The 27,242-nt window shown below is 42.8% G+C and overlaps 4 protein-coding genes and 1 long non-coding RNA gene across 7 annotated transcripts in view; 2 read left to right on the forward strand and 3 right to left on the reverse strand.

Annotated features, from left to right (window-relative positions):
* The window catches only part of USP13 (ubiquitin specific peptidase 13), a 50,212-nt gene extending 49,137 nt beyond the window's left edge, over positions 1-1,075 (reverse strand). The window contains exon 1 of one of the 3 annotated variants that reach the window (XR_006018426.1): positions 884-1,075. Coding sequence is in view for 2 of the 3 variants with exons in the window: in XM_042042470.1 (XP_041898404.1) it covers positions 884-1,036 (153 nt within the window). In the remaining variant the exon portion in view is untranslated. The remainder of the gene's footprint in view (positions 1-883) is intronic. The other 2 variants (XM_042042470.1, XM_042042468.1) reach the window with 2 other exon arrangements.
* Positions 1,076-3,355: 2,280 nt separating this feature from the next.
* Positions 3,356-7,829, reverse strand: NDUFB5 (NADH:ubiquinone oxidoreductase subunit B5). Its single transcript, XM_042042111.1, has 6 exons — positions 7,484-7,829; positions 6,930-7,018; positions 5,961-6,027; positions 5,204-5,265; positions 4,113-4,219; positions 3,356-3,590 (listed from the first exon to the last, which is right to left on the reverse strand). Exons 1-6 carry the CDS (start codon positions 7,827-7,829, stop codon positions 3,470-3,472), a joined length of 792 nt encoding a protein of 263 aa, XP_041898045.1. The 3' UTR covers positions 3,356-3,469.
* A 7-nt stretch (positions 7,830-7,836) lies between these two features.
* Positions 7,837-11,968, forward strand: MRPL47 (mitochondrial ribosomal protein L47). The gene is made up of 7 exons (XM_042042112.1): positions 7,837-7,972; positions 8,634-8,779; positions 9,339-9,399; positions 10,080-10,176; positions 10,756-10,886; positions 11,165-11,260; positions 11,686-11,968. Exons 1-7 carry the CDS (start codon positions 7,887-7,889, stop codon positions 11,801-11,803), a joined length of 735 nt encoding a protein of 244 aa, XP_041898046.1. The 5' UTR covers positions 7,837-7,886; the 3' UTR covers positions 11,804-11,968.
* Positions 11,969-13,174: 1,206 nt separating this feature from the next.
* On the reverse strand, positions 13,175-22,794 carry ACTL6A (actin like 6A). Its single transcript, XM_042042109.1, has 14 exons — positions 22,698-22,794; positions 21,834-21,910; positions 21,469-21,643; positions 21,004-21,104; positions 19,643-19,740; positions 18,856-18,950; positions 18,524-18,630; positions 18,349-18,438; positions 18,101-18,162; positions 17,661-17,775; positions 17,245-17,325; positions 16,180-16,275; positions 15,065-15,151; positions 13,175-14,477 (listed from the first exon to the last, which is right to left on the reverse strand). The coding sequence occupies exons 1-14, from the start codon at positions 22,720-22,722 to the stop codon at positions 14,397-14,399; spliced, it is 1,290 nt and encodes a 429-aa protein (XP_041898043.1). The 5' UTR covers positions 22,723-22,794; the 3' UTR covers positions 13,175-14,396.
* A 294-nt stretch (positions 22,795-23,088) lies between these two features.
* LOC121671243 lies at positions 23,089-26,301 on the forward strand. Its single transcript, XR_006018446.1, has 2 exons — positions 23,089-23,851; positions 25,437-26,301. It is a non-coding gene; the product is annotated as an uncharacterized LOC121671243 (long non-coding RNA).
* The last annotated feature ends 941 nt before the right edge of the window (positions 26,302-27,242 follow it).

The following is a 27,242-nucleotide window of genomic DNA, read 5'->3' on the forward strand; positions in this document are numbered from 1 at the left end:
CAGCTTCCTGTGGAGAAGCAAGTTTTAATAAAATTTCACCTCTCTTGAAAAAGTCTAATTTCTAAGCACCTGTTTCTTATGAAGCATTGCCCATTTATGAAGGCTTTCAGTATTAGCAGTGAAGTTAAAAATGAGTCTCTGCCACAGAACACATGCAATCTGTGGAGCTGGTGGATGTTTTGTAAGACACCATAGAAATAACACCACAGAAAGTTTACTGCACACAAAACATTCATCTAACAGCAAAGGAACCAAGATAGTGGGGAAATACTACAAGTTCATTGAAGTTCAGTGATGTAACTGAAACCCTGGGGGAGAAAGTGTTTCAGGGGAACTTTCACGCTGATTTTCAGGATGAGCCTTTAGCCCTTGGGAGCTTTCTCTGAAGATTTTGAATAGAACGAGCACCGAGGCAGTAGGAAAGCAAAATAATTGACATCTGCTCGCCAGAACATACCAACGAGAAGGCCATTACCGTCCCGTTTTACTACCTCGGTGAGAAAGCAAAAGCAGGGCTCCGAGTCAAACGGACAGACCCCGACAACCAGAGCAAGCAGTGAAGTTTCCCCCAAACCACAAAATCCCCGTGTCCAAGCAACCACTTCAGACCGCCTTGAAGGAGGAAAATAAACAAACAAGCGCAGGAAGGAACCGCGCTGCCGCGGACGAGCGATGTGCGGGGAGCGCCGCGACGGCGAGCAGGCGTGGGGGAGCGCCGGGAGGGCGAGGGGGCCGCGGCAGGTGGAGGAAGCGATCGGGGGCATTCTGAAGCCTGAGGGGGAGGCAGCGGCCCGGGCAGGATGCGAGAGGCTGCGGCGGGGAGGGGAAGGGGCCGCGGCGGGCGGGGGCGCGGAGGCAGCCGGGGGTGGTTCGCTGCACTCACGGGCGAGTCGTAGGAGAAGGCACACTCCGTCTTGTAGACCCGGTCCCCTGACTTGGGCACCCGGATCGTGGGCATGTAAGGGACGAGCAGCTCGCCCAGGTCCCCAGCGGCCATCTGCGCATCGCCGCCGCGGAAGAGCGCGGCCCGCTGCATCCTCCTTCCCTCCCTTCCCTCCCGGCTCCCCTCCCTCCTTCGCTCCCGGCCGCCCGCCCTCCCTCCCTGCCGAGCCGCTCTGCGCGGGCGATGGAGGCAGCCGGGCCCGGGCCAGGGCGGCGGCGGGAGCCGGGCCCGAGGGAGGGCAGGGGGAGGGAAGATGCTATTTTTAATCCAATGGCAGCGGCAGCGGCACCAGCTGCGGCGGCGGCACTCGGGGGTCCCGGCGGGGGCGGGCGAGGGGCAGGGCGGCGGGGGCGGGATTCCCGCGGGGCCCTCGCGTTTCACCCCAAAACCTTCGTTCCCAGGAGGGGAGCACGGAGACTTCGCTCCTGGTCTCCCCGGGTAGCCCGGGGCAGATTTCTGCTATAGGCGCGGTTATTTATTTTTAAGCATTTAAAGACTATATACATATATGTGTATATGTGTGTGTGTACGCAGCAGCATATATATATATGTATGTGTGTATGTATATATATATATGCATGTATATGTATATGTGTGTATATATAAGCATATATATAAAAAGTATATATGTATATGTATGTATGCATATACAAGTGTGTATATATGTAAGTATATATGTATATGGTATATGTACATATATTTTTATATGTGTGTGTATATGTATGTATTTTTGTATAAAATATATACAGTAAAAAATTTCTTCTATGTATTTTCATTCTCAGCCCCTCATTGCCCAGTGCCACAGGTGTCTCATGTGTCCCATGGCTCTGTCCTGGTCCCACCAGGGCCGTGCATCAGGATGTCCCCATGGTCAAGAGGAGCAGGTCTGTGTGGGGGAATATAGGGCGGGAATGCCCAGCCAGGGATGCCTGAGAAGCCTGTGGTAGTGCCAGGAGCCAACCCCCAATTTTGTGTCTTCTGGGGCAGTACCTTTACCTTAAAATGCCCTTTTTTGGCCTTTGCTGTGTTTCTCTCTGCTTTTCACTTTGAAAGAATAATGTTAGAGGAAGGAGAAATAGAATGAAGTTTGTAGGAAAACAAATATTGCTATTGTTTTCAAGCAATATCTAGTAACTACTACATATGCCTGGCAGCAAAGCGTTAAAGAAATGACCAACCCATTTAAAATGAAGATGCATAAAGTAATGAATAGCCTTCCACCCATAGTCCACAAAATATCCAAGGATTCAGTGATCACTTCCAAAGAGGTGATGTGACCTTTACTAGAACCACCCTTTACCTCAAAAGTTTCAATAGGTGGTTCTAGGAAAATCTCAAAAACAGAATTGAAAAATGCTTGTACCCAGTTATGAACAGGCTGTGAGCAGACTAGCACGGTCTGTTCTCAGCAATTTTTACTACTGAAAACTCAAGTGTTGGGAACAATGTGAAACACTGAGATCAGAATGTGATGTCCATGGAGTGGTTTTAGACTTACTGAAAAACAGACATTACATCAGACTTGTGAGCATCATTGGATGCTGGATAAAAAACACTAATACAGGGTCAGACAGATTTATTTTACCTGAGGAGACTTTGTGCTTTTTTAATGGCTTCTCTTATGAATAACTCAGCATTTATAAACAATGAGAGCCATAAGAAGACATATGAGCCATCTAACCTGAAAGATTGATTCTAACAAAAAGAACAAGCAAAGCACTGATAGAAAATCAATGTCTTTCTAATGTTTGGCAGTGCCAGGAACAGCAAACAAGGCAGTTTTTGCTTAAAATAGTCCATGCAGTGTTGCCTAATGTAAAAAACCAGAATTTTATCTTTTAAGTTTCAAATCACTAGATGATATGGGGTTAGTAAAGGGCTTGGACTTACTTCCTTTAAAAAGTGAGGATTTTGAATATGGACAGATTAAATTTAGGGTCACAAACTGTAAGAGGTACTATCCACCACTCTTGAGAAATTTAAGCCCAAGAGTACCATGGCCTGTAGAACCTGAGGAAACGCGTCCCTCTAGTGGCAAAAACCTGCCAGGTGAAAAGAGAACCCTTTATATTCCCTACAAAGTTGCCAAAAGTGGTGTAGAAGAACAGCTGTACAGTTCTGAAAATGCATGGCAGGTATGTGTGAAGATATTTTTCTCACTTAGTTCATCTCCCACCAACTACCTGACATGGAGACTTGAGAAAAAAAATACTCTTAGTTTCTTATATCTTTCACTTGAAACTATAAATACTAGAAATCACAAAATGAAAACTAGTATTATCAACTTGTTCCATGTATGTTCTGAAGCAAAGGAGTGACTGTTGGAAATTGCATTAAAGAATTTTCACTGATTAACAGCTTTAATATCTGTATGAGCTTAACTGCCACAGAGTTTCTTTTAAGATACTGGAATCAACACAAACATTGTTTATTCATTTCCATCAGCAAACAGCGGGATGTCTGTTCCATAGCTCAGTCACAATTTGCCAGTATGAATTTAAGAGCTTGCACACTGTCCTAAATTGTTTAATTGTCGGGTGAGGATTTCATAGAATTGTCAACAAGATTTTTGTCAGGTGTTTCATAATGATACCAAGGTCCATCTCCCCGGTGTCTCATCAGTCTGCGTGCCTCCACCTCCAGCATCCTAAAAAAAAGGCAATAGACACCCTAAGCATAAAGTTTGTTGATGTTCAGCATCAAGGAATTACTGAAAAATCAGTGACTTTAGCATCAATGGTTTATAAATACTGCTGAAACATACATAGTACCAATATATGAAGGGTTCAACTAAGACATGAGCTATTAAATCTTTCTATTTTGGGGTTTTTTTTCAGCAAGTTGTTCCACAAGGGAGGAATAAACATACTGGCAGCAGTTTTATCACAGCCTAGCTGTGAGCATTAGCAGGGGTAAAAAGAGCTACACCTTTATAAATACCAAGTGTTTTGAAGAGCCCCCGTCCTTGGATTGTTCTGGTAACCTGAATCCTGAGAGGGCAGCGACAAGAGATATCGTAACTCCCACTGTGGCAGCAGCCAGTGCAGGCAGCACTCAGGGGATACATGAAAGCACTTTATGTCAGCATCCTGCTCAGTATGTCATGCAAAATCAAAGAGTCAGCTACAGTATGGATCAGTATTTTAACCCCCTCAACTACAGAACATACCTCACTTCAGCTTTCCTCGCTTCCACATCAAGCAGAGCCATGTCCTTCTCGTAGCTCTTCTCAGGGGGGTCAAGTATGTAACGAGCTATCCAGCGGCTTATGGGGTGCTGGAAAACATAAAAGCAGAGATTATTTGTGCAATTTCCAAGTAGAAATGTCATCATAACTGAATCATTTTGTATATCCACAGTCCTGAAAAGTTGTCATTGACATCATGAGCACTGCCATTCAAACCATAACAGTAAAGTTACAAACATGCACAACTATATGTGAGATCAGAACCCTAAAAAGTCATATTTCTTTTGCAATTCTTAATGCCAAAATAACCTCCAGATGACTGTTCTGTTGCAAAATTAAAATTTAATGGAGGACATAATTTATTTTCTTTCTGTTGAAGTAAAGTTCCTTAAACTGCCATTCTAATGGCAGAAGTGAACTCCAAACCTTACTTACTTCAAAGTTTTGCTGCCACATAGAGGGCATCTTACTAGGAACAAAAGTGTAAATGAGTTGAAATAGTCACAATAATATTGCTGAATTCAATTACTTCCTATCAGAAACAAAACAGTGCTTGCAGCAAGAAGCCAGGGACTAATTTTAAGAAAATACAATTAAATTGAAAGCAGACAACCTTGAGTTTGTGACTATAAAAATCTTCAATTCTAGATACAAAAGTGTGTGTGATATTGGACTTTAAAACAACACTGGCAAACAACACAAAGGAAAGAAATGTCACTTTAAATTCCAATTTCTTACGACACGTTAGGAAAGAAACAAAGACAAAACCTGCATGCCATGAATGCAGAGGACTGTTCTTATTATTCAGTAGTATTATAGAAGAATTCTTGGCATACAGCTTCAGCAGTTTACTGCATACAGAGCATTTGCATCTGCTCGTGTCAATAAACAGATTTCCTACAGCCTTATACATGTTCCATAAAGCTGCAAAAAAGTTTACCAAAATCAGAACTGCATATTTGAGTTTTACTACACTGATAGCCATCATCATACTCCATTCATTTCACTCCCAAAAGTATTATCAAGAGAAGGGCTGTCAATAACATGCCCACCCTTTTGCATGGTACACTTACTTTGTAGTATTCCCAGTGCTCTGGAACATAACCTTCGGGAATCTCTGCAAGTTCAGCTTCACCTGACAAGAAAAGGAGGGGAGGAATATGTAACTCTATGATTATTTTCCAAAGCTACCTTATATTCTGCCATTCAGATCAGGAAAAGATCATTATTCCACATAGAGAGTACTTAATCCCTCAGTGTGAGCTCCATTAGGAAAAACTGAACTTGCAATTTTTGCAGACACGTCACACTGCAAGTATCTAGTTCATAGATTTTAAGTGACACACCAGAAGGGTAAAATTAGCAGCTATACAGAAGAAACAACTTGGATCACGTCCACAGAAATGCCCTTTAAAGTACAGGAGCTGAAAGCATGGATTTTTCCTGATTTCTCTATTAAATTAATTACATATCATTACAGCAGTAGATTTAACATATGTATTGCCAAGCAGAATTTTGGCATCTTTGCTAGATAAAAAGCCAGAATTGCAATCTTGTTACAGCAAGTAACTGAACTTCACTGATGTCTGAAAGCCTGCTAAAAGAGGGAATATTTTTTTTTTTTAAATGTGAGAAACTTTTTTTAAAAAAGTCACAACTAAAGCAAATATACTGGGAACATTTTCTATGTACTTCTACAATATCGCTGTATTTGTTAGGCCTATGCCATGGTCTTCCAAAGAGAGAGCCTTAAAAGATTCCTTTTTTTCTATCCAGCATGCTTAATTCCCATTTAATAACTTTTTTGCTTAGCCCTGACAGAGCACTCACCAATGAAGACGTTGATATATGTTAAGAGCACTGCCACTGGTATTCCCGTCAGGAATATATAGAATTTCTGTAGAAGGGATAAAAACAAAAGGTGTAGGAAACTCAGAACCCTGACAAATTTACATGAGGTCTTGTCTGAAAATGGTGGAACAGCCAATAACTCTTAGATTTGCATTCCTAGGTTGGAAAGGGATGTTGTAGGTAAACACTGCTGATGGCAATGAGTTATTTAATGAACCACAGCACACAAAGAGCAACGCTGTGTCAGTCCATGAGCCCGTTTGGGTCAGATTCACATCTCCCAGTGAGGTCAGTCTGTGCAGCAGCAAACAGCAACACCTCCCTGAAATCTGCCTCAGCATCTTGGCATGACTGGCTCCAGCACTCAGCTGGAATGAGGCACTGACAGCAAAACAATAATCCAACACCAATGCAGTGGAAGCCGTGGAAGGCAGATAAAGGAGTCCTGATCGCATGAAGGGAGTTGTATCAAATTGGCTGTTGCCCCTTATAACAGGATTTATCCAAAACCTGGCTTTGGAAGGGTCACACTCAGGTCAGGCTTCCTAAATCTCACCTCTGGTGTTAGTGGTTGTAGGTAACTGAAGGTAAGCCCTGTAGAAGAGGAACTGATATGCTTCAAAAAGGAGGATGGAGTAGAAAGCATTTGTGGGTCATGCATATACGAACACAGACATGTAATTTAAGAATGCTACAACAGCAGTAATTTAAGTACCTATCGCAAGCTTTGCTATCTAGCCAGTCTTTTAACTTCATCTAGCCCTGATTTTACAGCATATGACCAGGAAAATTTTGAAGAAGACCTGAAATTCTTTTTTATGTAAATAGTGCCAACCACATCTTAGATGCTGTCACATAAACAACAGAGGAAATTGTATTTTAGACACTCTTACACCATTTGCAAGCCATGTGTTACACTGAATGCAATACATTTGATTTTTAACTCACCAATAAGCTCAGAAATCGAGAATCATAAAAACTCGTTGCCTTGATGATAAACATTCTCTTCCCATGGCTGCCGCTGTGTCGTACAGGAACTGAAAATTGAACCAGAGTATTATGGTTTTGTACCCCACTGGTGCTTATGCCAGGACAAGGTCAAACATACGTGGGAAAAGAAAAAAAAAGAAGAGTGCACAACAGCGGCTGAATTTTCTGCAGTTCACCTGAAGTAATTTCGTATTTTGCTAGCATGAACCTATTTTTCTTCTAACTTTAGACATAGATCTATGACTACCTGTAAGCACCAATACGTGAATCAGTGAATGTCACCAAACAGGGCCAAGCAAATTGACAATGAGAATGCCAGGAGGGTGGGCCTCCCGCCCGTATCCAACCATGCTTTACCCAAACCCGGCAGTTTTCACAGGAACGGGGACACAACACTGCACCTGCTCAGCCCCCGGCCCTCCCGCGGCCTCCGGGACGGCATCTTTGCCCGCTCCGCAAGGTCACCTCGCCCCCACCGCCCCCGCCCCGCCGCTCCCCCGCCGAGGCCGTACCGAGGGTGCTGGGGAGGCGGGGAGCGATCTCGGTGATCCCGGTGATCCCGGTGGTGCCGGCGCCGCCCGCCCGCCGCGCCGCCCAGGCCGCGGCCGCCCTCAGCACCCGGCTCATGGCCGCCATGGCTGGCACTGGCACGGGGCGGGGCCGGCGGCGCCGCTTCCCGCCGCGGGGTGAAGCCGGCGGCCGCCATCTTGGGGAAGGGCAGAGCCTTCCCTGTACCTCCGGCGCGGTGGGAGGGCACGAGGGGTGAGGCCGCGCGGGCGCCATCTTGGGAAAGGGCAGAGCGCTCCCTGTGCTCCCTGTGCCGCGGGAGAGCGCGGGGTGAGGCCGCGCGGGCGCCATCTTGGGAAAGGGCAGCTCCCGCCCCGTGCCCCCGGTGCTGTGGGAGGGCGCGGGGTGATGGCGGCGGCCGCGGCCATGGCCGCTCTGGGCCGGGGCCTCTCGGCCGCGCTCCGACTGCCCCGGGCTCGGCCGGAACTCCCCGGGTACGCACCGCGCCGGGGGGACTCGGGCTCAGGCACGGGGGGGCAGGCGCTGTTCCCAGGAGGAAGGAGCGCCCTTGGCGGGAGGCGGGTGTCCGTGTGTCCCGGTGTCCGTGTGTGGACAGGGTGGTGCGTGGTCGCAGGCACCGTGTAAGGGCAGCATAACGCGGTTCCCTGTGCCTGTAGAGTCCTGCAGTCATTGTGCCGGTGCTTCCAGCGTGGGTGGGCTTTGTGCTTTCCCGTGTGTCCACAGCTTTTGCCATTGAGGCCACGACGAAGGGCGTGTGTTCTCCCTCTCTGGAGACACCCCTGGATGCGTTCCTATGTCACCTTTTCCTTTGGCGGGGGTTTTGAACTGCATGATCTCCAGAGGCCCTTTGTAATTCTAAAAGCTCTGTGATTCTATGATCTACTCTTGTACAGCATAGCTCAAACTTACTCCTTAATTTTTAATTGTTCATTATCTCTGAGTATAGAAAATTAGATAATTAGATGACGGGGAGGAGAAAACACCGAGATGACATTTTTGTGGCTAAGCAAACCCCTGCCTTTCCCCCCACACCTGTCCGTAGGACCTGTGCCTTTGTGAATGAAACAAACATTCTCATTTAGCAGAATATTATTTTTCTTATCATACAAAGTTTTCCTTCTAACTTTTATGCAGAATGGTGCTGAATCTGTACCACAAGAACCTACGAAAAATTGAGCCCCTCCATCAGGTGAAGTTCCTGCACACAACTGTGTCTCAGAGGGGTCTGGAGGAGTTTTTTGATGATCCAGGAAACTGGGGGGAAAAAAGTGTAAAGTCTGGTGAGTTATATTTAGCATTTCTGATAGTGATCTTTGAGCTGAAATCTGGGGGTTTTGCATCATAGGGAGTATTCACAGCTACATAAAACTTACTTTTCTATGTATATGTACATACATCCACTTGTGCATCTTTATGCCTGTTAATTTTTCCTGTGTGTAGTCAGTGTTTATGAAAGTAAATAGCAATTGTGCAGCAAAATGTTTTGCTGTAAATCCTGTGCCTTGCTCTGAAGTGAGTGTGTCACAGAAGAGGTGTGCTTTGATGAAATGTAGGTCCTATGGAAGAAAACTAGTCCAGTGTAGAGGTTCATTTTACAGCTTTCCTTATTCCCAGCCTTTTACAAACACAGATAAACACTGCGTGTAGTTGCCTTTTTGCATTGTGTTTTAAAAGCAAAGCTGAATATCCTTGAGGATGGCTGTCCAAGCAGTAGTATTTTTTTAAAAAGTGGTCTTTGTACTGTTGTGTCAGCTGAGCCTAATAGAAGCACGTTTTTTATTTTCCAGAATAAGAGAACTTTGTTCCATTAAATTAATGGTGGTTTTTTATCTTTTACAGGGGATTCATGGAATATAAAGCAGCTCAGGGGCAAGAGTAGTGAAGACCTGCACAAACTTTGGTAAGTAGGTTTTAGTGAAGAAGCTTCTTTTCTTTCTGAGCAGCTGTGCGCTTTTTAATGAAGTGTGGCTGGTGAACTTATCCAGTAACTTTAGTCTGCCATAGAGCTCTGCAGGCTCCAGCCAGCTTTGGGCCTGGATCAGCCCCGGTTCTGGCCCTGCTCAGAACACAGAAGCTGCACTGCAGGTGGCTGTGGGACAGCTGTGTCTAGTTCAGAGGGCTCAGGTTGGGTACAAACCCTCTGGGGATCGTTTGAATTGGACAGACTTGGTTGTCAGTGCCTTCTGGTGGACTGGGCACTTCGTTTCATCAGGGTGCTCAGGCTGGCATTTATTCTGATTTAGGAAGTTTCTGAAGCTGGAGGTTGCATTGCCACTTCAGGGCTGTGCCACGGCTGAACTTAACCATGACTGTGAACAGCTTTTTCCTTGCTTTGACTTGTCCTTTTCCTGTGTACATGTAAGAAAAATCTGGCTCTGTCCAGGTAGTGGAAGACAACTTAGCGTTAAACTCTTCCCTCCCAAGCCTTCTTTATTCCAGACTAAGTAAACCTGTCTCCCTCATTCTCTTCTTTTGTTTATGTGAAGCCAGCAGGCACAGGATATGGGATTACAGACAGTAAGTGAATAACTGCTTAGCTATCCAGGAGTTATTTTTGTATTACTGTGCCTTCTGCTCTAGGTATGTTCTGCTGAAAGAAAAGAACATGCTCTTAACTTTAGAGCAAGAATCCAAACGACAGCGCAAGCCTATGCCCAGTCCAGAACGATTAGAAAAGGTAACTTGTTCACACTACATAAAAAATAATAACTCTTAAGTAGAATTGCTGAAAAATCAAGTGTTTGTAAACTTGTTAAAGACCATTTTTTTAAAATTATTTCCCTGATTTTAGTGTATACACGAACTGCTCAAGTCATAGTTTGGTCAAGGCAGCTTTCTCATTGTCCACTGGGTGTTACTGGGGCTGCGACCAGACTCCAGTGAAAACTAAAATAACCCAACAGCCACTACAAACTATAAGCAAATCTTTTGTTTGCTTCTCCTGCTTCCTTCCAACCCCTGCCTCAGAGCTTCCTATACTTCTGCATCAGCACTGGATCTGGCTTTATGCATTACCCAGCTGGTCTTTAGTCAAGTATCAGACTGCCAGTTATTTCATATCTGTCGTGCTCTCAAGTTAGGTTTTTGAAGCACCCATTCCTTACTGTTCTAGTACACAGGGCCTGCTGAGAGAGAAGTCGTGATCAAACTCCAGCATGTTTTACCATTGTTCTTCCTTTAAATTTTATCTTGAGCTTTTTTAAATTGTCAGCATTGTTTTTTGTTGGTGCATCCTGAAACTATTTACCATTTCCAGGTAGAAACGTCTATGAAAAATATAGACTTGGTTGTCAGAGAAAGAGAAATTGCTCTGAGGCTTTTACAAACGGGCCATGAAAAGCCAGTCCCTGGCGAGTGGAGACACGACTTCTTGGGACGCACCTTCTGGTATGGAAAGCCTTTTTTCTTAACGTGTGAATTTTTCTTGTGGTGTGTCTCTCTCCCAGAATGTCCTTATCAAATCAAGGAAAGATGCATATACTGTATAAAACACAGGAGATGCAGTTACAAACCAGGCCAGCAAGAGCTGGAAATAAATACCCACATACTAATTCTGCAATCTCCCAGACCACTTCATCACTGTACTGAAACTAGAAGAAATTGGTAAAATCCCAGAATGAAAACAATGTATACATTCTGTAATCATTTTTATCTGTCTCCAACAGGTACAGTTACAAGGAATGGCCAATACCGTGGCACTTGAACAAAAAACACAAAAAGAAGAGATTCTATTACTTACCTCATGTGAATCACTTCATCAGGTAAAAAGATTTTTTTCACATTGAAAGTTCTCTTCTTCTGTTCCTGTCCTTATTCCACTTTAAAAGGAAAAAATAGTAATAATCCTTTGGCTTTCAGCTACTAGACTGAAAATTAGGCTTTTTAAAATTTACAGCTTGCTCTGTTTCTTTTTTCTGTTCCCACCTCAGTTACCACAAGACATGGTTATGCAGTTGCACTGTATAAGTAACTTCAAATGCAGACTACCAAAAATCCTCCCAGGGGCTGAACTTCTGTAGAATTCAGAAGCAGAGTAAAAGCATTACTTTGCAGGCTTTTTTACTTATCAAAAGCAAATGAATACTGAAGTTGTTCATCACTGAGAGCCTCTATCTGATGGGGGGGGAGCTCATTAAGGTGGTCACAAGCTGGCTTGAAATTAACCACATCAACTTCTCTGTTTCAGACTCAGACTTGAAAAAGCTTTACGGAAAAGGGCAAGGCAGCAAAACCTGGAGAGGACGAGGCAGAAGGTCTTGGAAAGGAAGTTCCCTGACCTTGCTGTGAAATCCCAGAGCCAGTAACGTGCTGGAAGAGCACTGCAAGCAATCGGTCGAGTGTCTGTGGAACATGAATCGTGTTCTGGAACCACAAATGACTCCACTGAGCATTCCAGACAGCCTCCATCTTTTTTTTTTGTTTTAATACCACATTTGACTTTAATTAAACTTGTGATCTGGAACTAAAAAGCAGCTTTGGTGTAATTTCTCACATTTCCAGAAACAAATGTTGTGTTATCCAGCTGTTACAAGAGTGAGACCTACATCAGGAACAGTGAAGAGCAGCCATGGAGTGCCAGCTGACAGTAAGAAGTGTATGGGTAATATTTACCTGGTTTAGTTTAACAAATGTACATTAAAACCAGACCGAAACATGAAAGCATCTGAAGCTCACATACAAGCCTTTTTTTTCCCTGACCCTATTTTTCTGATATATTTTTCTGAGTATTTTCCCTGAGTTACAGGTAAGCTACCCAAGGTGTATTTGCTTTCTGCATAAAGGCACTGGTAAATGGGGCTCTTCTGTCTGCTATGAGGAATTTTTTCCCCTGCTTTAAAAGTCTGGCTTCTTAGAAAGTATGAAATACTCAGCATGGGAACTTCTAACTATACAGTTGTCCTGCCTAGACTTCTTTTCTTTGTTTTCAATTCAAACACTTGTGCAATGGGTTTTTTTGCAGAGTGAAAAATGTTTGAAGGAAGACTGCAATAGTCATCTATGAAATTAAAGTAGGTACTGCTGCTGCTCTCAGGTCACAGAAACACCTTCACCTTTCACTTCTGAAAGCTTTTAACCTCCATATGAGGTGGTCTAGAAATCTAGACTAAAGTCACACCAGTCTTTCAGGAAGCAAATGTGCTCAGCAGTATAATCTGGTAAAACACTGCAAGGGAACCAGTAACGTTTCCTGTATCTGTCTCCATAATTTTGACCTTCACTTACTCCTCTGCATGACACAAAATTCCCCCTATTTAAACTCAGAATCTTTATAGTGGTAAGAAAACCTCCAGAAGTGTTTTGCTCTCCCTATGCTGCTGGAATATTAACAGGTATTACTACTGCACTGCAATTCTTTTAAGATAAAACAGAAGATAAAAGCTGGTTTGGCATATTGAAATCTAAGCACACCACTGAGGAAAAGCTTAAAAACACCACGCACTGCAGGGGGCTGAGGTGCCAGTTCAGTTGATGTTCCATGTTCCACTTGAATGCAAACTGGACTGAGTCTTTTTCTTCCACAATGGCAAGAGCTGGTGACTTGGATCACTTGGTGCAACTCTGCAGTTTGCCTCATTTTGCAAGAGAAATAGAGTTTGTCAATAGCTTTGAAAATCTGGATCAAGCAACTTTGTCTCAAGAGTAACTCATGAGTCTCATGATAAGACAAAAGCAGACTGGTTTGATAAATTACTTTATTATTTGGAGGTAATGTGAAACTTTTCAAATAGAGGCCTCATAATTATTTACCCACAAGAGCTTTTAGGATACAAAAATGTAGCAGTACTGTTTATTTTTTTTTAGATCAGTTAAATGCTATTTGGTTTTCCACAGCTTTTGAGATAAGGAGCAAAACTTCATTGTGTCCCAAAACAGACCATCACACCACTGTAATTTAAAGTAAGCTTAAAAGCAACATCAAGCTGCGTCTTGACAGCCAATTCCTGCTGAAAAAAAAAGTCATCCCCTTTCCTGTGACCCTGAGTGCACCTTCCCCCTGCAAACACAGGCACTTACAGACCCTGCTGGGAGGCACAGAGGGAGCCACACCAGCCATGGGCACACAGCAGCTGCTCCTCAGCTACAGCTCCCTGCAGCAGGGTCAAGCCACACACTGAAAGCTTCTGACTGCTCCCAGTCTTGGAGAGGCAATTCTTTGTCTCAATTCCTCTGTCTTGAACAAGTTTTGCTTCTCACCTACATCACAAAGGCATTAAATACATTCTTAGACATCAGGTGGAAAGCATTGCTTGCGTACTGAAATGAAACTGCTCCGTAACAAAAAATTAGCAAACCAGTGCTTAATATAACATTCACTCCATGGAATGTAACACTTCTGTGAGACAGTAAAAGTTTACACTAAAATAGATCAATGAATACAAACTTTCAACTTTTAAAACAGCAGAGTAACTTTCTCTGCAAGTACTCACAAGGTTGCTCAAATATAAAAGACCAAATTTTATTTTTTAAGAGAAAAATAAGAGCAATTTAAGGCCAAAGTACCAGCAAGGAAGACTAGTATGTGAAAGCAGACAAGAAATTAGACAAGAAATATTTAATAAATAAGCACAGGCATTTGCAAGGTTATGCCTCTATCTATTAGCTAACCTGTAAAGCTGTTCCCAGGAAAAGATACTAGAGAAAAATAGACATTTATACAAAATCATAAAAAGCTTGTTACATGAATTATTGCTTTACAAGGGACGTAAACATCCTTTTTCTATTATAGTACCAATTAGGTCTCTCAAAATTTCTAAGGTTTGTTAAAATGGAACTTGAATTATGAAAAAAACCCAATATAAACTTTCTACAAAAAACAGTCCATCCCATTCCTGAGTATGCTAAAGCTATAAAACAGAAGGAACACCGAGCAGGCAGCAGTTTTCACAGTAAAGAGGTCTAAGGACATTTTCTTTCTACACACTGTTTTCCTCCTTCTTCATATTCTTGTTTAGAAATCCACATCTGTTGGAAAGTACCCTACAAAAAAAAAGAAACAAAACCAACACAAAATAAATATCAGAACACAAAGGAAGGTTAATTGAAACATGATTAGCTTTTCCTAGGAGGGAGAACAAGCAAGTCCTTGCATTATATGAGGTAATAGGACTTGACCTGCTTAACTATCTCTTCCTTGACTTTTATTACTAAGGGATTAAACTCAAGACAGGAAGTGCAGCACCAAATGCTTATTTCAGTCTCCCTTTCCCATGATAATCAATTAACCCCCACAAACCATTTCAGCACTCAGAAACTTGTAGACCTACACACAGGAATATGATGCAGAAACAGGTTTGCTACTTTCATGGTCTACTAGATACAGTCTAGAGAAAGTGCATGTATTTCAAGATTGCACCTTGCCATTAAAAATGGGAGAACACGGAAGGGTATGTTGTCACTGGAAATGCTCATACCTCTTTTTAAAACAGATTCTCTTCACCTTACCATGAGGATAGCCAAGATGATGATTACATAGCACAAACTCTGCAATGCACACTTCTGGGGAATCAGATGTCTGGGTGACAGTGCTGTTCAGCACAGCAACAAAGTAACACAGGTCTACTAACCAAAGAAGCCAAAATGGAGCCCCCAATCCACGAGCTGAACCTCCGCTCCACAGTCGTGTTGTTCGCTATCAACTTCAGGCGCATGCTCTGCACAGAAAAGGAGCCAAAACCAAACGTCAAACTGGAAGCTGGTGACCTTTAGGGACAAGCAGCAGAAGGAACCTGGTGTCTATACCAACATGCAGCTTAAAAAGGTCCATTTTAGTACATCTGCACTACTGCTCATCTGCCCTCTATTTAGAATTCAAAATCAGCCACAGTGGAACAGGAAATGTGGCTTTTACCTTGTCTCCCAACAGCAAATGGTTACGGCAAGGAATGGGGCAGGTAGAGAGCAGTATCACAGTGTATACTGTCATCTCCAACACTGCACTGGGACTAAAATGACTAATGTTGCTAGACCTAACTTTTATCTAGCCTTTTTTGGACCCCTTCATTCCTTTTGCTTTCAAAATGCCTTGTAGCAATAAAATCTTTGCATTTCAATGGGTTCCTCCTCAGCTATTATAAGCAGTGAATGAACACATTTCTCAGTTTCTCCTAACATTCATCATTTCAGAGTTGTCACAAGCAGAACATTTTTGCTTGAATACTAAAATTCAAGAAATATCGTAATTATATCTACTCTCAGATGCAAGGTATCAATACTTTCTTTGACATCAAGTCATTAAAAAATATGTAAATATGTTACTCATAGACAAAACCTAGTGATTTAAGTTGTCTGCCATATCAAGGAAAAACAATTGCCACCATGACGTGACCTCAGGCAGAATGACTGAATGTGCCTCAAGTTAGTCAGCAACAATTCAGAAGAGAGACCATCAAAGGAAATACTGGCTGTTGCTTGAGGAAAATTACAGAACTTAGGATCACAATATGAAAGCAAGAGTGAAGCAGTAAAATATTCATTCCAAGGTATATTGGAATTTATTCTGTCTAAAAACTCTTCCAAGAATTCTTTCTTTTCTTTAGAGAGGGAGGTTTCTTAACCCTGAAGAAACCTGTTCAGCTGTCAGGTTCCTAAGAAAGTCAAAGCAATGATATCCTTGAGTACTTATGTGGCAGAAAAGTGAAAGGGTAAATACTCAATGCAGTAATGGAAAGAGTTGTTTTACCGGTGGGGTTTTCTGAGACAGCTCCCTGTTCAATCTGTCTGTGAAACTCTGTATTAGAGTGTTTCCTCCTGCTACAATCACGCTGCCATAGAGACCCTAAAGAGAAAAAAACAACCTAGAGCATTAATTCTGAAATCATTCTGAAAACAGCTCTTTCTCACAATAGAGAGGGGTGGCACAAGGATGTATAGTCAACAGCAATAATACATCTCTTGATGCCAACAGTATTACCTCTCCCAATTCAGTTAAATATTTAATCACTTAAAAATATTGCAAGGCAGCTTAATATTTAACTATAAAAGGAAGACAGAAGCCATATGATTAATGATTCTAAATTATTTCACAGAACGATTTCTACTATGAAGAACCCTCAACCTACACATCTCCCCTGTATCCAAATTGTTGGGTTTTTTTACAGCTGAATGCAACCCCAAAAGAAAACCCTGCAGCAGTTTTCTATCTCGCTACTGCTGCAGTTGGTGAACACACACCACAGCCCAGCCCACTAAGCCCTCCCACACACTGGTTAACAGAAAAAAGATTTTTGAAAAAACTCCCATGCAGTCTGTATAAAATTGACACCTGAGAAAGATAGAACATTATTTTTAAAAATAAAGTTTTCCTTTAAAGCTTCTTCTCCTCTTTCTACTCTTTATAAATTTGTCATGGTTTAGCATAGTTTGGGTTTTTAGTTAAAGAGGGCTCCATCATGTACATTCCATGTATGTTCTAAACATAGAAGATATTCAAAGTTACAAACATAAATGCTTATCTGAAGCCAGTCCAAGCCAAATTATGCAGTGCCAGCCACAAAATCTGTACATCAGATCTTTAAATATGGGTAGAAACACTCAGTAAAAGATCCTGATTTAGCATTTTGTAAGACAAAACACTAATGGTACATATCCCTATATACAAACGCTTAATACTTACAGAATTATTCTAATGTATTTACCGTTATCCTAGAAAATCCACATCTTCACTGTTGCTGTTCTAGTCCCAAAAACATGTATCAGCACAAAAATATCTATGCTTTAAAACACTGCCTGGCTGACTAACACTTACCGGCCTGATGTCTATATCACACATTCCAACGCTTGTTGTGACAACGTGGCTCACACCCAACATCGTGTTACCAGATAAACCCTGCAGGGAAAATTAGGAATCTACACATCATTGCTTCAAAAGAGCAAGGCATAGAAAAGCCCTGAATGAGTTGAATTTACAAATATTCTGAAGAAGGAGCTAAGCATTTTGTTAGGAAAAAAAAACCCCTCTTATTTTCCCAATCACCACCCATTTTGAACATTTCATCGTTCCCTTGCCCAGCCATAATTCAAGACAGGTAAATTCTACCCCCAGGAGAACCCCACAGTGCAAATGCATCCAAATCATGAAATTAAAAATATTATACAAAAGGAAGCCAAGTGATAACCTAGTCATGTAAAGCCTTCCAATCACAGCTATCACAGTGGTTTTACCTTTACATTGGAAGGGTCAAACAATCCCTCAGGAATTTTCAGACGCTCAGCACCGAAGTCACAGTTGTAGCCATTGGGAAACTCGTAATGAACTGTTGGCATCTGTGCTGCTACCCTGGAGCATCAGGCAGAAAGCAACACATTAAAGTGCTTTCTAAACAGGGTGTCAAGTTATCTAAGCAGCGTTATAAACTACAGTGCCAATGGCAATATTGTGATTGATAAGATTTACAAGTTCAAATAAAATTTATTATGACCTCATCTTGGAGTATTAAACAAAAAACTATATCCTGGATATATGCAGTATTCCTACTTTCATAAATAAACAGTGTTTAGATAAAACCTCTTTCCATAACAAAACCAGCCAAGAGCAGTGAACAGGCTGAGCTCCCCACGCACAACTGGTAACTGATTTTACAAGAAAGAAGAAAGTAACGTACTGTTCATCATAGGTCGAATCTGATACTTGGAGGACGGAAGCCTGGAAGTCCTGAATGACACACTGTGGAGTTAAAATTAACGTGAATTTATATGAATTTTAGTCCTCAATTATATAAAATTTATAGAATTAGTACTAACTTTTTAAAGATTTTCTAGTTCTTCAAGAGAAAATGCTGATATACTTGCAAACAAAACTTACTTATGGAACACTCAGGGGGGGTGAAAGAGGGAAGAATGACCTACTTACATTACACATGTAATTGTGCCAAGACCTGGTGACCTGGGGCAACTTCTCTTTTCTCTTCCAATTTGCTGGTGACCCCTCACGAACTGCCTCCTGAGATTGTAGGGTACACAATCACCAGGTAAACATTTAAGCCTCTCCCCAAGAAAACATTTACTAAATAAAGTTACTTTCCCACCTTTGAAGCAATCATATATGGAGGAATTATCTCTACGTTCATTTCCTGAAACAATTCCCGGCACTGCATAGTGATAAAATCTCCTGCAAGTGGTGATTTTACAATACCTAGAAGGCAAAGAAGGCATCCAAAATAAAAACTGAAACAACTCACCTGGAAAGTATCCAAATCATGAACAGACTCTCCCAACTATTTGTCAGTGAACTCGATTAGGGTTTTTTTTCCTTTTAAATGGGACACACAGATGTAAAAACAGTAATGAAAGTGTACAAGCAGAAATCAAGCTAACTCAGCCTTGATATTCCAATATAGTTATCCATGAAAGTTTATACCTTGCTGAAGCACATATCCATCATGCACTGGAATAGCAGTGGTGTGTGTTGCCCCACTATCCAAGATGAGACCTGTAGATCTCCCATTAGCAAAACTAGTCAAAATGATTAAGGAAAATATTGTAATTTCCACTTAGAAAAAAATGTTACAATTAAAACCTAACTAGGGATGAGGACCCCAACACATTATTCCTTGGCTCTAAGAAAGGATTTGTCATTTTCCAGTATGTACCATCTTTCTGTGAAGTGCACAACCTCATAGAGAGAGCAGCATTTAACTTCCATCTGTGAACTAACTCAAGCTTTGGAATGTGAAAATTCACATCACTACTATGCAGCAAGCTCTAAGTATATCCAACTCATTTAGACTCTGAAGCTGAAAACATGTTATTATTAGTTTAAAATAATAACAAATATTCTTCTTAAGGCTATGAAAACTTCAAGCTCTAATTACTGTATTTAGTAGTGTGGACACCACCATTTTAGGTCTGTAATATTCTTATCCATAGTATCCAATGAAAAAAAATAGTAATAATAATAAAAGAGTAATAATAATATAAAAAGACTTGGGCCCCAAGGACAGTCAGATTGGGAGAACTTAAAAAATGAGCTCTAATGTCTTAAGTTCAGAAGCTGAATTTGTTGACTTCCTCCCTGGATGTTTATGGAAGAAGTCAATTTGAAGAAAGTTGACATGCCATTATACTTGGAATTGCCTGGAGAAAGTTTACCATCATTTCCTGGGGGAGGAAAATAAAACCATGCAGTGTAACATTTCAAAGGATACGCTGTCAGAACAGCAGTTTTACACAAGAAAAAAGCCGGGATGTTGTAGTGTTCAAACATCAATTCCGTCAGTTTTTCACGCTTTGCTCTGGTATTCCACTAAAAAATAATAAATCCAAACCACAAGTAAGTGACCAAAAGGAAGCTCTGTTTGCACACTAATAGATTGCTAACACACAATAAAGAAGTGATTGGAAAAATTGCAGCCACAGTTTTCAATCATACCAAAATTCCAAAGAGACAGCTTTCAAGTAATTTACTTCTTTAGAACACTTTTTATTCCATTTATACAACAATACATCAATGCTTATTGATCACACAAAAGTGCTGCCCACCTTTCCTGTTACAATAGATTTCTTTACACTTCTACAGCTCTTCCAGTGTCGGGTTCCCAAAGAACTCTCTAAAGCAAGCACCCTGCCTTTTACAAGGGGGAAGATACATGAAGGAACTTGCCCAGTGGGAAGAAAAATAAATCCAGACTTTCCAGTTTCCAAAGCATCTTTCTACAGTGCTACTGTAGCTGTGATTAAGCCAGGATATATCTGAAATATCCAACACATTACTGAAAATGTGAAGTTTTTTCCAAGCCAATACAACAAAGTAAGATGAGGTTTGTAAGGAGAATGTCAATGGGAATGTCTCTATTCAGACACCCACTGAGCCATCAAACATGAAACAGCCATTGCAAATTCATCCACACTCCACAAGCTGTGATTCAACACAAGGGAATAATGAAATTCAAGAAAATCCTTTTCATAAGATTTTATTAAGGAAAGGCATCACTTGTGTATGGCATGTCTACCTTTTCTACTCTGACTTCAAGATCTGCCCTTCAAATGATGAGCATTATTAAATGACAGACACCTTGTCCAGATTTTCCCATAAATTTGTATTTATCCACTTCAGCTGCCTTACAGGACCACTTACAGAAACAAAGACAGAAAAATTAAAACTTCTCCATTATAAATATTATTCTGTGTCACGTTATATTAGTTGTAAGGCTGAAGGAAGCACAATTTTTTGATGGCATTTTATTAAGTGTAACTTAATATATAAGGCATCCAATCATCTTTTTCTTTTTATTCTAGGAAGTAAAATTTCTTTTTTTAACTTTTATCTTTTTTTCAGTAAGTGAAAAACAATAGCATATTGTAAATAGTTTCTGATACAACTCATACCAACTACTTCAAATTGAGGTTTTTTAGACATTTTCCAGAACCTGGCCAAGTATTTTAAACTTGTCACTTCTGTAGCTAAGTTTTAACACTTGTCACCTACAGGCCATTGTCAGACTTATCCAGGACCAATGTTTGCAGTCAGCAAAAAGACTTATCAAAATGCACAGCTGCTTTTACTCACTGGTGCTTCAGACATAAGGACAGGATGCAAACTTGCTTCAGATTTAATATGCATCTTGTAAGTGTGATCCAAAATTGCCTGGAAACTATCCCAGTCTTCAACTGTAACAACATTGACACAAAGAGATTAGTTACATCTAAGTTTTGTTTCATTTCATAAACACATAAAGGCTTTCCAATTTATTTTTTTGCACAGAGCTCTTCAGTCAAACGCTGTCCTCAGCAGACATACACTTCCTCTAACAGCTCTGCAGAATCCTCTTCCTCCACAACTACCATGACTTCAAGAATTACACTGAAAGTCCACCAGCAGTGAAAACCAACCACATTTCCATGCAATTTATAAACCAGTAATCTGTTCTTACAGCCTCTGTTGCTGTACATAGCATCTATCAACATGACTATGACTTCCTGCAGCCTGGCAATGCTATTTTAAAGCTAGGTAGAAAAAGACAAAGCACCATACTCATTCCATTTTTTAAAGGTGAAATGGCTTCCATATTCTCTCTTGGAACTCTCAGGGCATTGGTGTCTATGTAGTAAGTCGGGCCCCCTTGTTTGCCCTTGTCACCATCTATCTCCATCAGAGTGCTGCCATTGTCCCTTTCTAGCACCACACCAATGGCTGTTGGAAAATCAACCTGCAAGGCAAGAGGCAAGCAGTGTATGAGGATTAATAATGTTTGGGAAGTTGGTGTTTTTCTCATAAATTCAGAGGCTTCTTTATACAATACAGACAGAACCAACCCCAATGTATTAGGAAGGGTTGTAACTTTCGAAGACTTAGGGCATAAATTCATGGTGAAATTCCATGGAGGCACAGATTCTCACCTTTGGGCAGTCCTCGCCTGCATAGCCTGCTCTCACTGTGTACGAGCCAATGTCAAAAACCAGAGCCCCAACTTCATCTGAAAAGATTGTTAATCAAGATAAATGGTTATTACACTCTTCTGCAATCCTGACTTTTCCCTGCCCACTGCCTGCTTTACAGGCAAAGGAAGAAAAGGAAACCAAGGGATCTTTTACAAGGCAAGGAGAAACTTCTCTATTCAGAACTCCAGCTACCAGAGAGTTATGGGAAAACTGCAGACAGACTTTAACCGGGGCACTGCAATCCCTCCGTTTGGAGTAAGAAGGAGAATTTTAGCAGTAGAGAAAAAACGTAGTTGCAGCTAAACGGATCGCAAGAGAAAGCTTTCAAAAAGTTCTAATTTAACAGTCACACGAAGCCAGGCGAGCCCATAGCCCCCGGGAGGGATGAGGATAAGCAAGGTGAGACTGAAAACAGCGACCGTGTGAGGGAAAGGGCCAGAGTACGAAACGCCCATCCCTGCGGGCCCGATCCCCGCGGATCTCTGCACATCCTAAAGAGAACCTGTCCGACAAGAACGGTGGTCACGGGGTTGCGCAGAGGGGCTCGAGGGAACCACACCCGGCTCCCGAAGTGCGGGGACCTTCTCCGTACTCCGGTATTGCTGATCCTGCCCAAGGCCGCGGTGCGACCGCTCCCCGGAGGAGGCACCTCGGGGCCGCGAAGGACATAAACAAGGCCCGCTGCCGCCTCCTCCTCCTCACGCGTGGGACACGGAGGGGCCGCGGCAGCGCCGGGCCGGGCTGAGGGAGGCGGGAAGCGCCCGCCGGGGCTGCACGCGCCGCCTCGCGGGGCGGGGGAGGGGAGGGCGGCGCCGGACTCACCTCCCCCGTACACGCCGCCGCTCATGGCTGCCGCTAGGCCCGGCCCCACCGTCCGCCGTGCCCGCACCGCGCCGCCCGGCCCCGCTCCCCGCCGGCTCCGGTGTCCGCGGGCCCCGCGCTCCCCGCCCGCTCCTCTCCCCGCCGACCCGGCAACAAAAGCACCCCGGCCACGCTCCCCGCCCGCAGCGCGGCCCGACCCGCAGCGCCGCCGCCCGCCCGCCAATGGCAGCGCCGCGCGGGCAGAACCGGCCAATCGCGACCGGCGGGAGGCGGGGCCTTGCCGCGGGCAGCCAATCCTGAGGCGGGACGCGGAGGGCGGGCAGTCGAGGGAGCGCAGGGTGGGGGGGCGGTGTGAGGGGAGCGGCGGCGGGAGGGGACGGGACGGGATGGGACACGGGAGGTGAGAGGCGCGGGGCAGGTGAGGTGGGCACCGTGAGAGGAATCACAGAATGGGCTAGATTGGAAGGGACCACAGTGGATCATCTGGTTCTACTTCCCAGCTCCAGCAGGGCCGTCCCAGAGCACGTGGCACAGGATTGCGTCCCCACGGTTCTGGGGTATCACCAGTAAGGGCGACTCCACATCTTCTCTGGGCAGTCTGTTCCAGTGCGCGGTCACTGCACAGGAAAGTTCTTTCTCATGTTCAGGTGGAACTTCTTGTGCATCAGTTTCTGCCTGTTGCCTCTTGTTCTATTGCTCGGCACCACCGAGAAGGGCCTCTGACACCTCCCTGCAGACATGTGTACACATTACCGAGGTCACCTCTTCCCGAGGCTGAACAAGCTCTGCTCCTTCAGCCTTTCCTCATGAAATGCTCCAGTCCCTTAATCATTCTCGTTGCCCTCCGCTGGACCGGTTGCAGGAGCTCCATGTCCTCTTGTAGTGAGGAGCCCAGAAGTGGACACAGGGAAGGCTGCTGGGTTTGCTGGAGCGGGGAGAGGCAGCTTGTGAATCCTGAGGGCTCGCAGGGTGAACTTGCTGCCACATGCGGACTGGGATGACTCCAGAGCATCGGGACTGTGGAAGGGAGCTGCTGCAACCGGGCCCTCCCCGAGTCCTACCTGAGAGGAGGCTGTAACCGGGTGGGGTCAGGCTCTGCTCCCGGGCAACCAGCGACTGGACAAGAGGATATAGTCTCAAACTGCCAGGCACAGGTTGGACTCGATGATCTCAAGAGATCTTTGCCAACCTAACTGATTCTGTGATTCCCCTGCTGCTGCCACTGTTCTGTTGGACTCTACCACTGAGAATAAAAAGCTTTTGAAGCCTATCTTGATATCCCTGCCTCGTGTTGCTCCTTTCTTGCTTGGGGCAGAGCCCTTGGTCGCCGAGGCTGGTGTGTCTGCAGAGCTGGGCAGTTCAGCTGCCAGTTTTACAGCTGAACTTGTAGTTAGGATTTCACATCACCTTGTTTGGTGTTGGGGTGCTCAGCCAAACCTGGTGTTCAGCCAGAACAGCCAGAGATGGGTACCTATAAAGCTGTAGGAATTAAAACAAAAGAAAGACCTCAGGCCGTAACCAGTAGTTAGCATTAGAGAAGACTAAAATTTTAACGGGAGAACAGGGGAATTGGCTTAAAGGGCAAGTGTTCCTGGGGTGGACCTTTTTTAATTTTTATATGAGGTGGGGTTTTTTGGAGGGAATGGAAAGCTGTGTGAGCTTTTAAAGTTTACGTAAGATATGTAGCTTATTTTTGTAATACTGCAGCAAGGATCTTCAAGTGATTAGGTTTAGCATGCTTAATAGAATATTTTATTTATTACATTTACATTTGACTATGAAGTTTTGGATAGCGTAATGAGCAATCTTAGTAGCACCTAATTATAGGACTATAAATTATAAAAAGAAGTGTTGTATTTTCACCATAAAACAAAAACTACTGGTCTGAGCTCACTTTATCTTATTTGTATAGGGAGTTCAGAACTTCCTACAGAACTCTGAGGTTTTTTCCTAAGTTGTGACTTAAGCTTCTGTTATACCTCCCTACTTACACTGAATTTTATCAGGGAGGTAAAGAGAGAGATAAAACTGACATTTGGTGTACCCAGTAGTTTTGTTCTGGAAGCTGAATAAATAAGCTTTGTAAAGCTGTTGAGAATCGAATTAATCACTACAAATCCCAGCAAACTTTACGCTGGTGAAGGGGGAAAGCACCTTAGATTGTGTGTTTGTACTGCCGCTCCCAAGATGCTGCAGTTAACATTGGGCTGGTGAACAGCAATCCCCCTTTTAGGGGGAGAGTGTCAAAACATAGGAAAAGTAGTAAAATCCAGCAGTTCCAAGGGACAACCACTTGCATGGGTTTTTTTAAGCGCAATTATGACAGTACAAGGAGGTGATTTGATTTACTATCTCTCAAGGGCAAAGAGCTTAATTTGACACACAATCTGAGTCTCTGTTTCTTTAAGGAGCAAACTTCATAATTTTATCATGCAATTAAGAAATTCTTTTTATGAGTTATAGTACAATACAACTACAACATATAGGTGCTAGCATTAGAAAGATAAATCCTGCTGTTTCATTAACAATACATCATAAAGTCAGTGCACCTTCATTTTGTGTTATGAAATATTTTCAAGTCAGTATGTTATCCTGATTTCCAGTATGTGGCACTAATACTCAAGGCAGAGTTCTTTGAGGAGGAGAAATTAATTGCAGATGGCAAAAGCGGTTCAGAAAATTTGGAATTACCATGCCAGAGGTTCTTCATTTATCTCCTTCTTGTTCTTTATTTTGCAGGGATGATTCGTTGTATTCGTGTGATAAGTGACACTTTAAGCCGGATCCTGCTCTCTGCAAAACAGCTGCTTTTGGCTGATCTGTAAGACAGAAACCAACACAACATTCTGCTGCTTCGTTTTCTTCAATATTTCTTCAACACAACAACATGCCCTGGAAATCATGTTGGTATCTAGAAGCCTCAGGATTTGATAACCATCCAGAAACAAAGCCAAATCCATGCAATTCACAAGAAACCTGGAGTATAAGGGGAAGGAAATATAGACTGACAACTCTCTAGGTCCTACTTTTGTCTTCCTTGTACTGTTCCTGGTGTTTATATCAGTGGAAAGTGTGCAGAGCATCATTGCTGTGGTTTGACAAGGTTTTGAAGTGACTTTGCTTTGGAGCAGGTGGATGACCCTACACTGTTTGATGCACAAGAAGAATGGACTCGAGGCATCTGTTTTCAGCAGAGTTCAGCCTGACTTAAGGATTTGCAAATTTCAGATTATTTCAGTGAACTGCACATCATCCTATGTTTGCATAAGAGCAGGTGAAATCTATAATCTTGCTACCACTTTCCATAATGAACCCAAACATTTGGGGTTTTTTTAATAACATTTGCTTAGTTTCATCAGAAGCAAGAATTATAAAATCAAAGTAGATAGAAACAATTAATGTATTTTATCTAGGTTTCCATATTGGTACAAGTGGCTGTAATATCTTGGCAGGAGTTGTGATGCAGGTGTAACACAAACCATGTGCTTTTCATGGGAATATCACATACTGATTTACTGCGTGTGACATTGCATATAGTAACTCTAGAGGCAAACACTGGCATAAATTGTCCACAGGAATAAAGAGAAGAATCATTTAAAAGTGAGGCATGAACCGAGACATCAAATGATGATGCTTACTCATAAGCAAAAATTAATTCCATCAGTGATAATCTGGAGAAACGGAAGTTTCCTAATTATTGCTTTGAGATTTTTAAGACTTCGTTGTTTCAAGCAAGTGCATTCACTTTTTTGAACATAAAGCAATGTAGAAAGTAATGTATATGTCAAGCCCAAACTGAACAGAATGAGTTTTTGCTTCTCAACAAGCTGCACTTCCCCATGGGGTGGCTGATGGCTTTTGAGCTGTGCCATACAACTGCCAGCCAGTCTCCCAGACTGCAGTGCCAGCAGACTGGCTGTGACAATGGCTTATTCGTGATGTCTGCGTTCCTCCTTGTTTCTTGATTGCAAAATGCATCTTAAAGGTTCTGTTTTTCCTATTTTCAGATGAGGTCTTGAATTTCTTAGGTTTATGTGACCTAAGAAAGCATCTGTAGATGAAAAAGCAAAATAATCATTAATACTCATTCACTCAAGAACTTTGTGTGACCTCTCAGCTTTCCACTTTCTTTGCTAAAGTACTCGGGTGCTTTATTTAATTTAAATACTTCCTTTCCTCACAGGGATGCTGAGTATAAATGTGCTATCATTCTCCTTCTGCAGAAAATGAGCAAGAACAGAAATTAAATGCTGAGCCTCACTAAGGGGCCTCATCATTGTCACAAAGAATTTTAGGTTCTTATCTCAGACTGCAGTCCAAGCACTGAATTGTTTCACATAAAATGTACTAAACGCAGACATCTTAAACCTGGATGAGTACTGCTGTTTGGTCTTAGCAATTGAAAATGCTGAGGAAAGGAGAAGTGTCTGAAATCCCTCTGTGACTCCAGCAAGGCAGTCCTGAGGTTTCATGTTCCAGAATCTTCTTTTGGAGCTGGTGTGTTTAACTAGTCCGTCTGCAAAAGGCCTGTGACTCACTCTTATT

Source organism: Corvus kubaryi, unplaced genomic scaffold (genome assembly GCF_017639235.1).
Source record: "Corvus kubaryi isolate FWS band 111438036 unplaced genomic scaffold, C.kubaryi_AGA036_p1.0 37397, whole genome shotgun sequence".
NCBI lineage: Eukaryota > Metazoa > Chordata > Aves > Passeriformes > Corvidae > Corvus > Corvus kubaryi.

Excerpts from the sequence above, each read along its gene's own strand:
- ACTL6A (XM_042042109.1), bottom strand. The coding sequence starts at position 22,722 with ATGAGCGGCGGCGTGTACGGGGGAG. Across the intron at positions 18,163-18,348 it reads GGCACAATTACATGTGTAAT|TGTGTCATTCAGGACTTCCA; the intron begins GTAAGTAGGTCA and ends TTAACTCCACAG. Across the intron at positions 17,776-18,100 it reads GATTCGACCTATGATGAACA|GGTAGCAGCACAGATGCCAA; the intron begins GTACGTTACTTT and ends CTGATGCTCCAG.
- MRPL47 (XM_042042112.1), top strand. The coding sequence starts at position 7,887 with ATGGCGGCGGCCGCGGCCATGGCCGCTCTGGGCCGGGGCCTCTCGGCC. Across the intron at positions 10,887-11,164 it reads TTCTTGGGACGCACCTTCTG|GTACAGTTACAAGGAATGGC; the intron begins GTATGGAAAGCC and ends TGTCTCCAACAG. Across the intron at positions 11,261-11,685 it reads CATGTGAATCACTTCATCAG|ACTCAGACTTGAAAAAGCTT; the intron begins GTAAAAAGATTT and ends TCTCTGTTTCAG.
- NDUFB5 (XM_042042111.1), bottom strand. The coding sequence starts at position 7,829 with ATGGCGCCCGCGCGGCCTCACCCCGCGCTCTCCCGCGGCACAGGGAGC. Across the intron at positions 7,019-7,483 it reads CCGCCTCCCCAGCACCCTCG|TTCCTGTACGACACAGCGGC; the intron begins GTACGGCCTCGG and ends TTCAATTTTCAG. Across the intron at positions 3,591-4,112 it reads GCGAGGAAAGCTGAAGTGAG|GATGCTGGAGGTGGAGGCAC; the intron begins GTATGTTCTGTA and ends CCTTTTTTTTAG.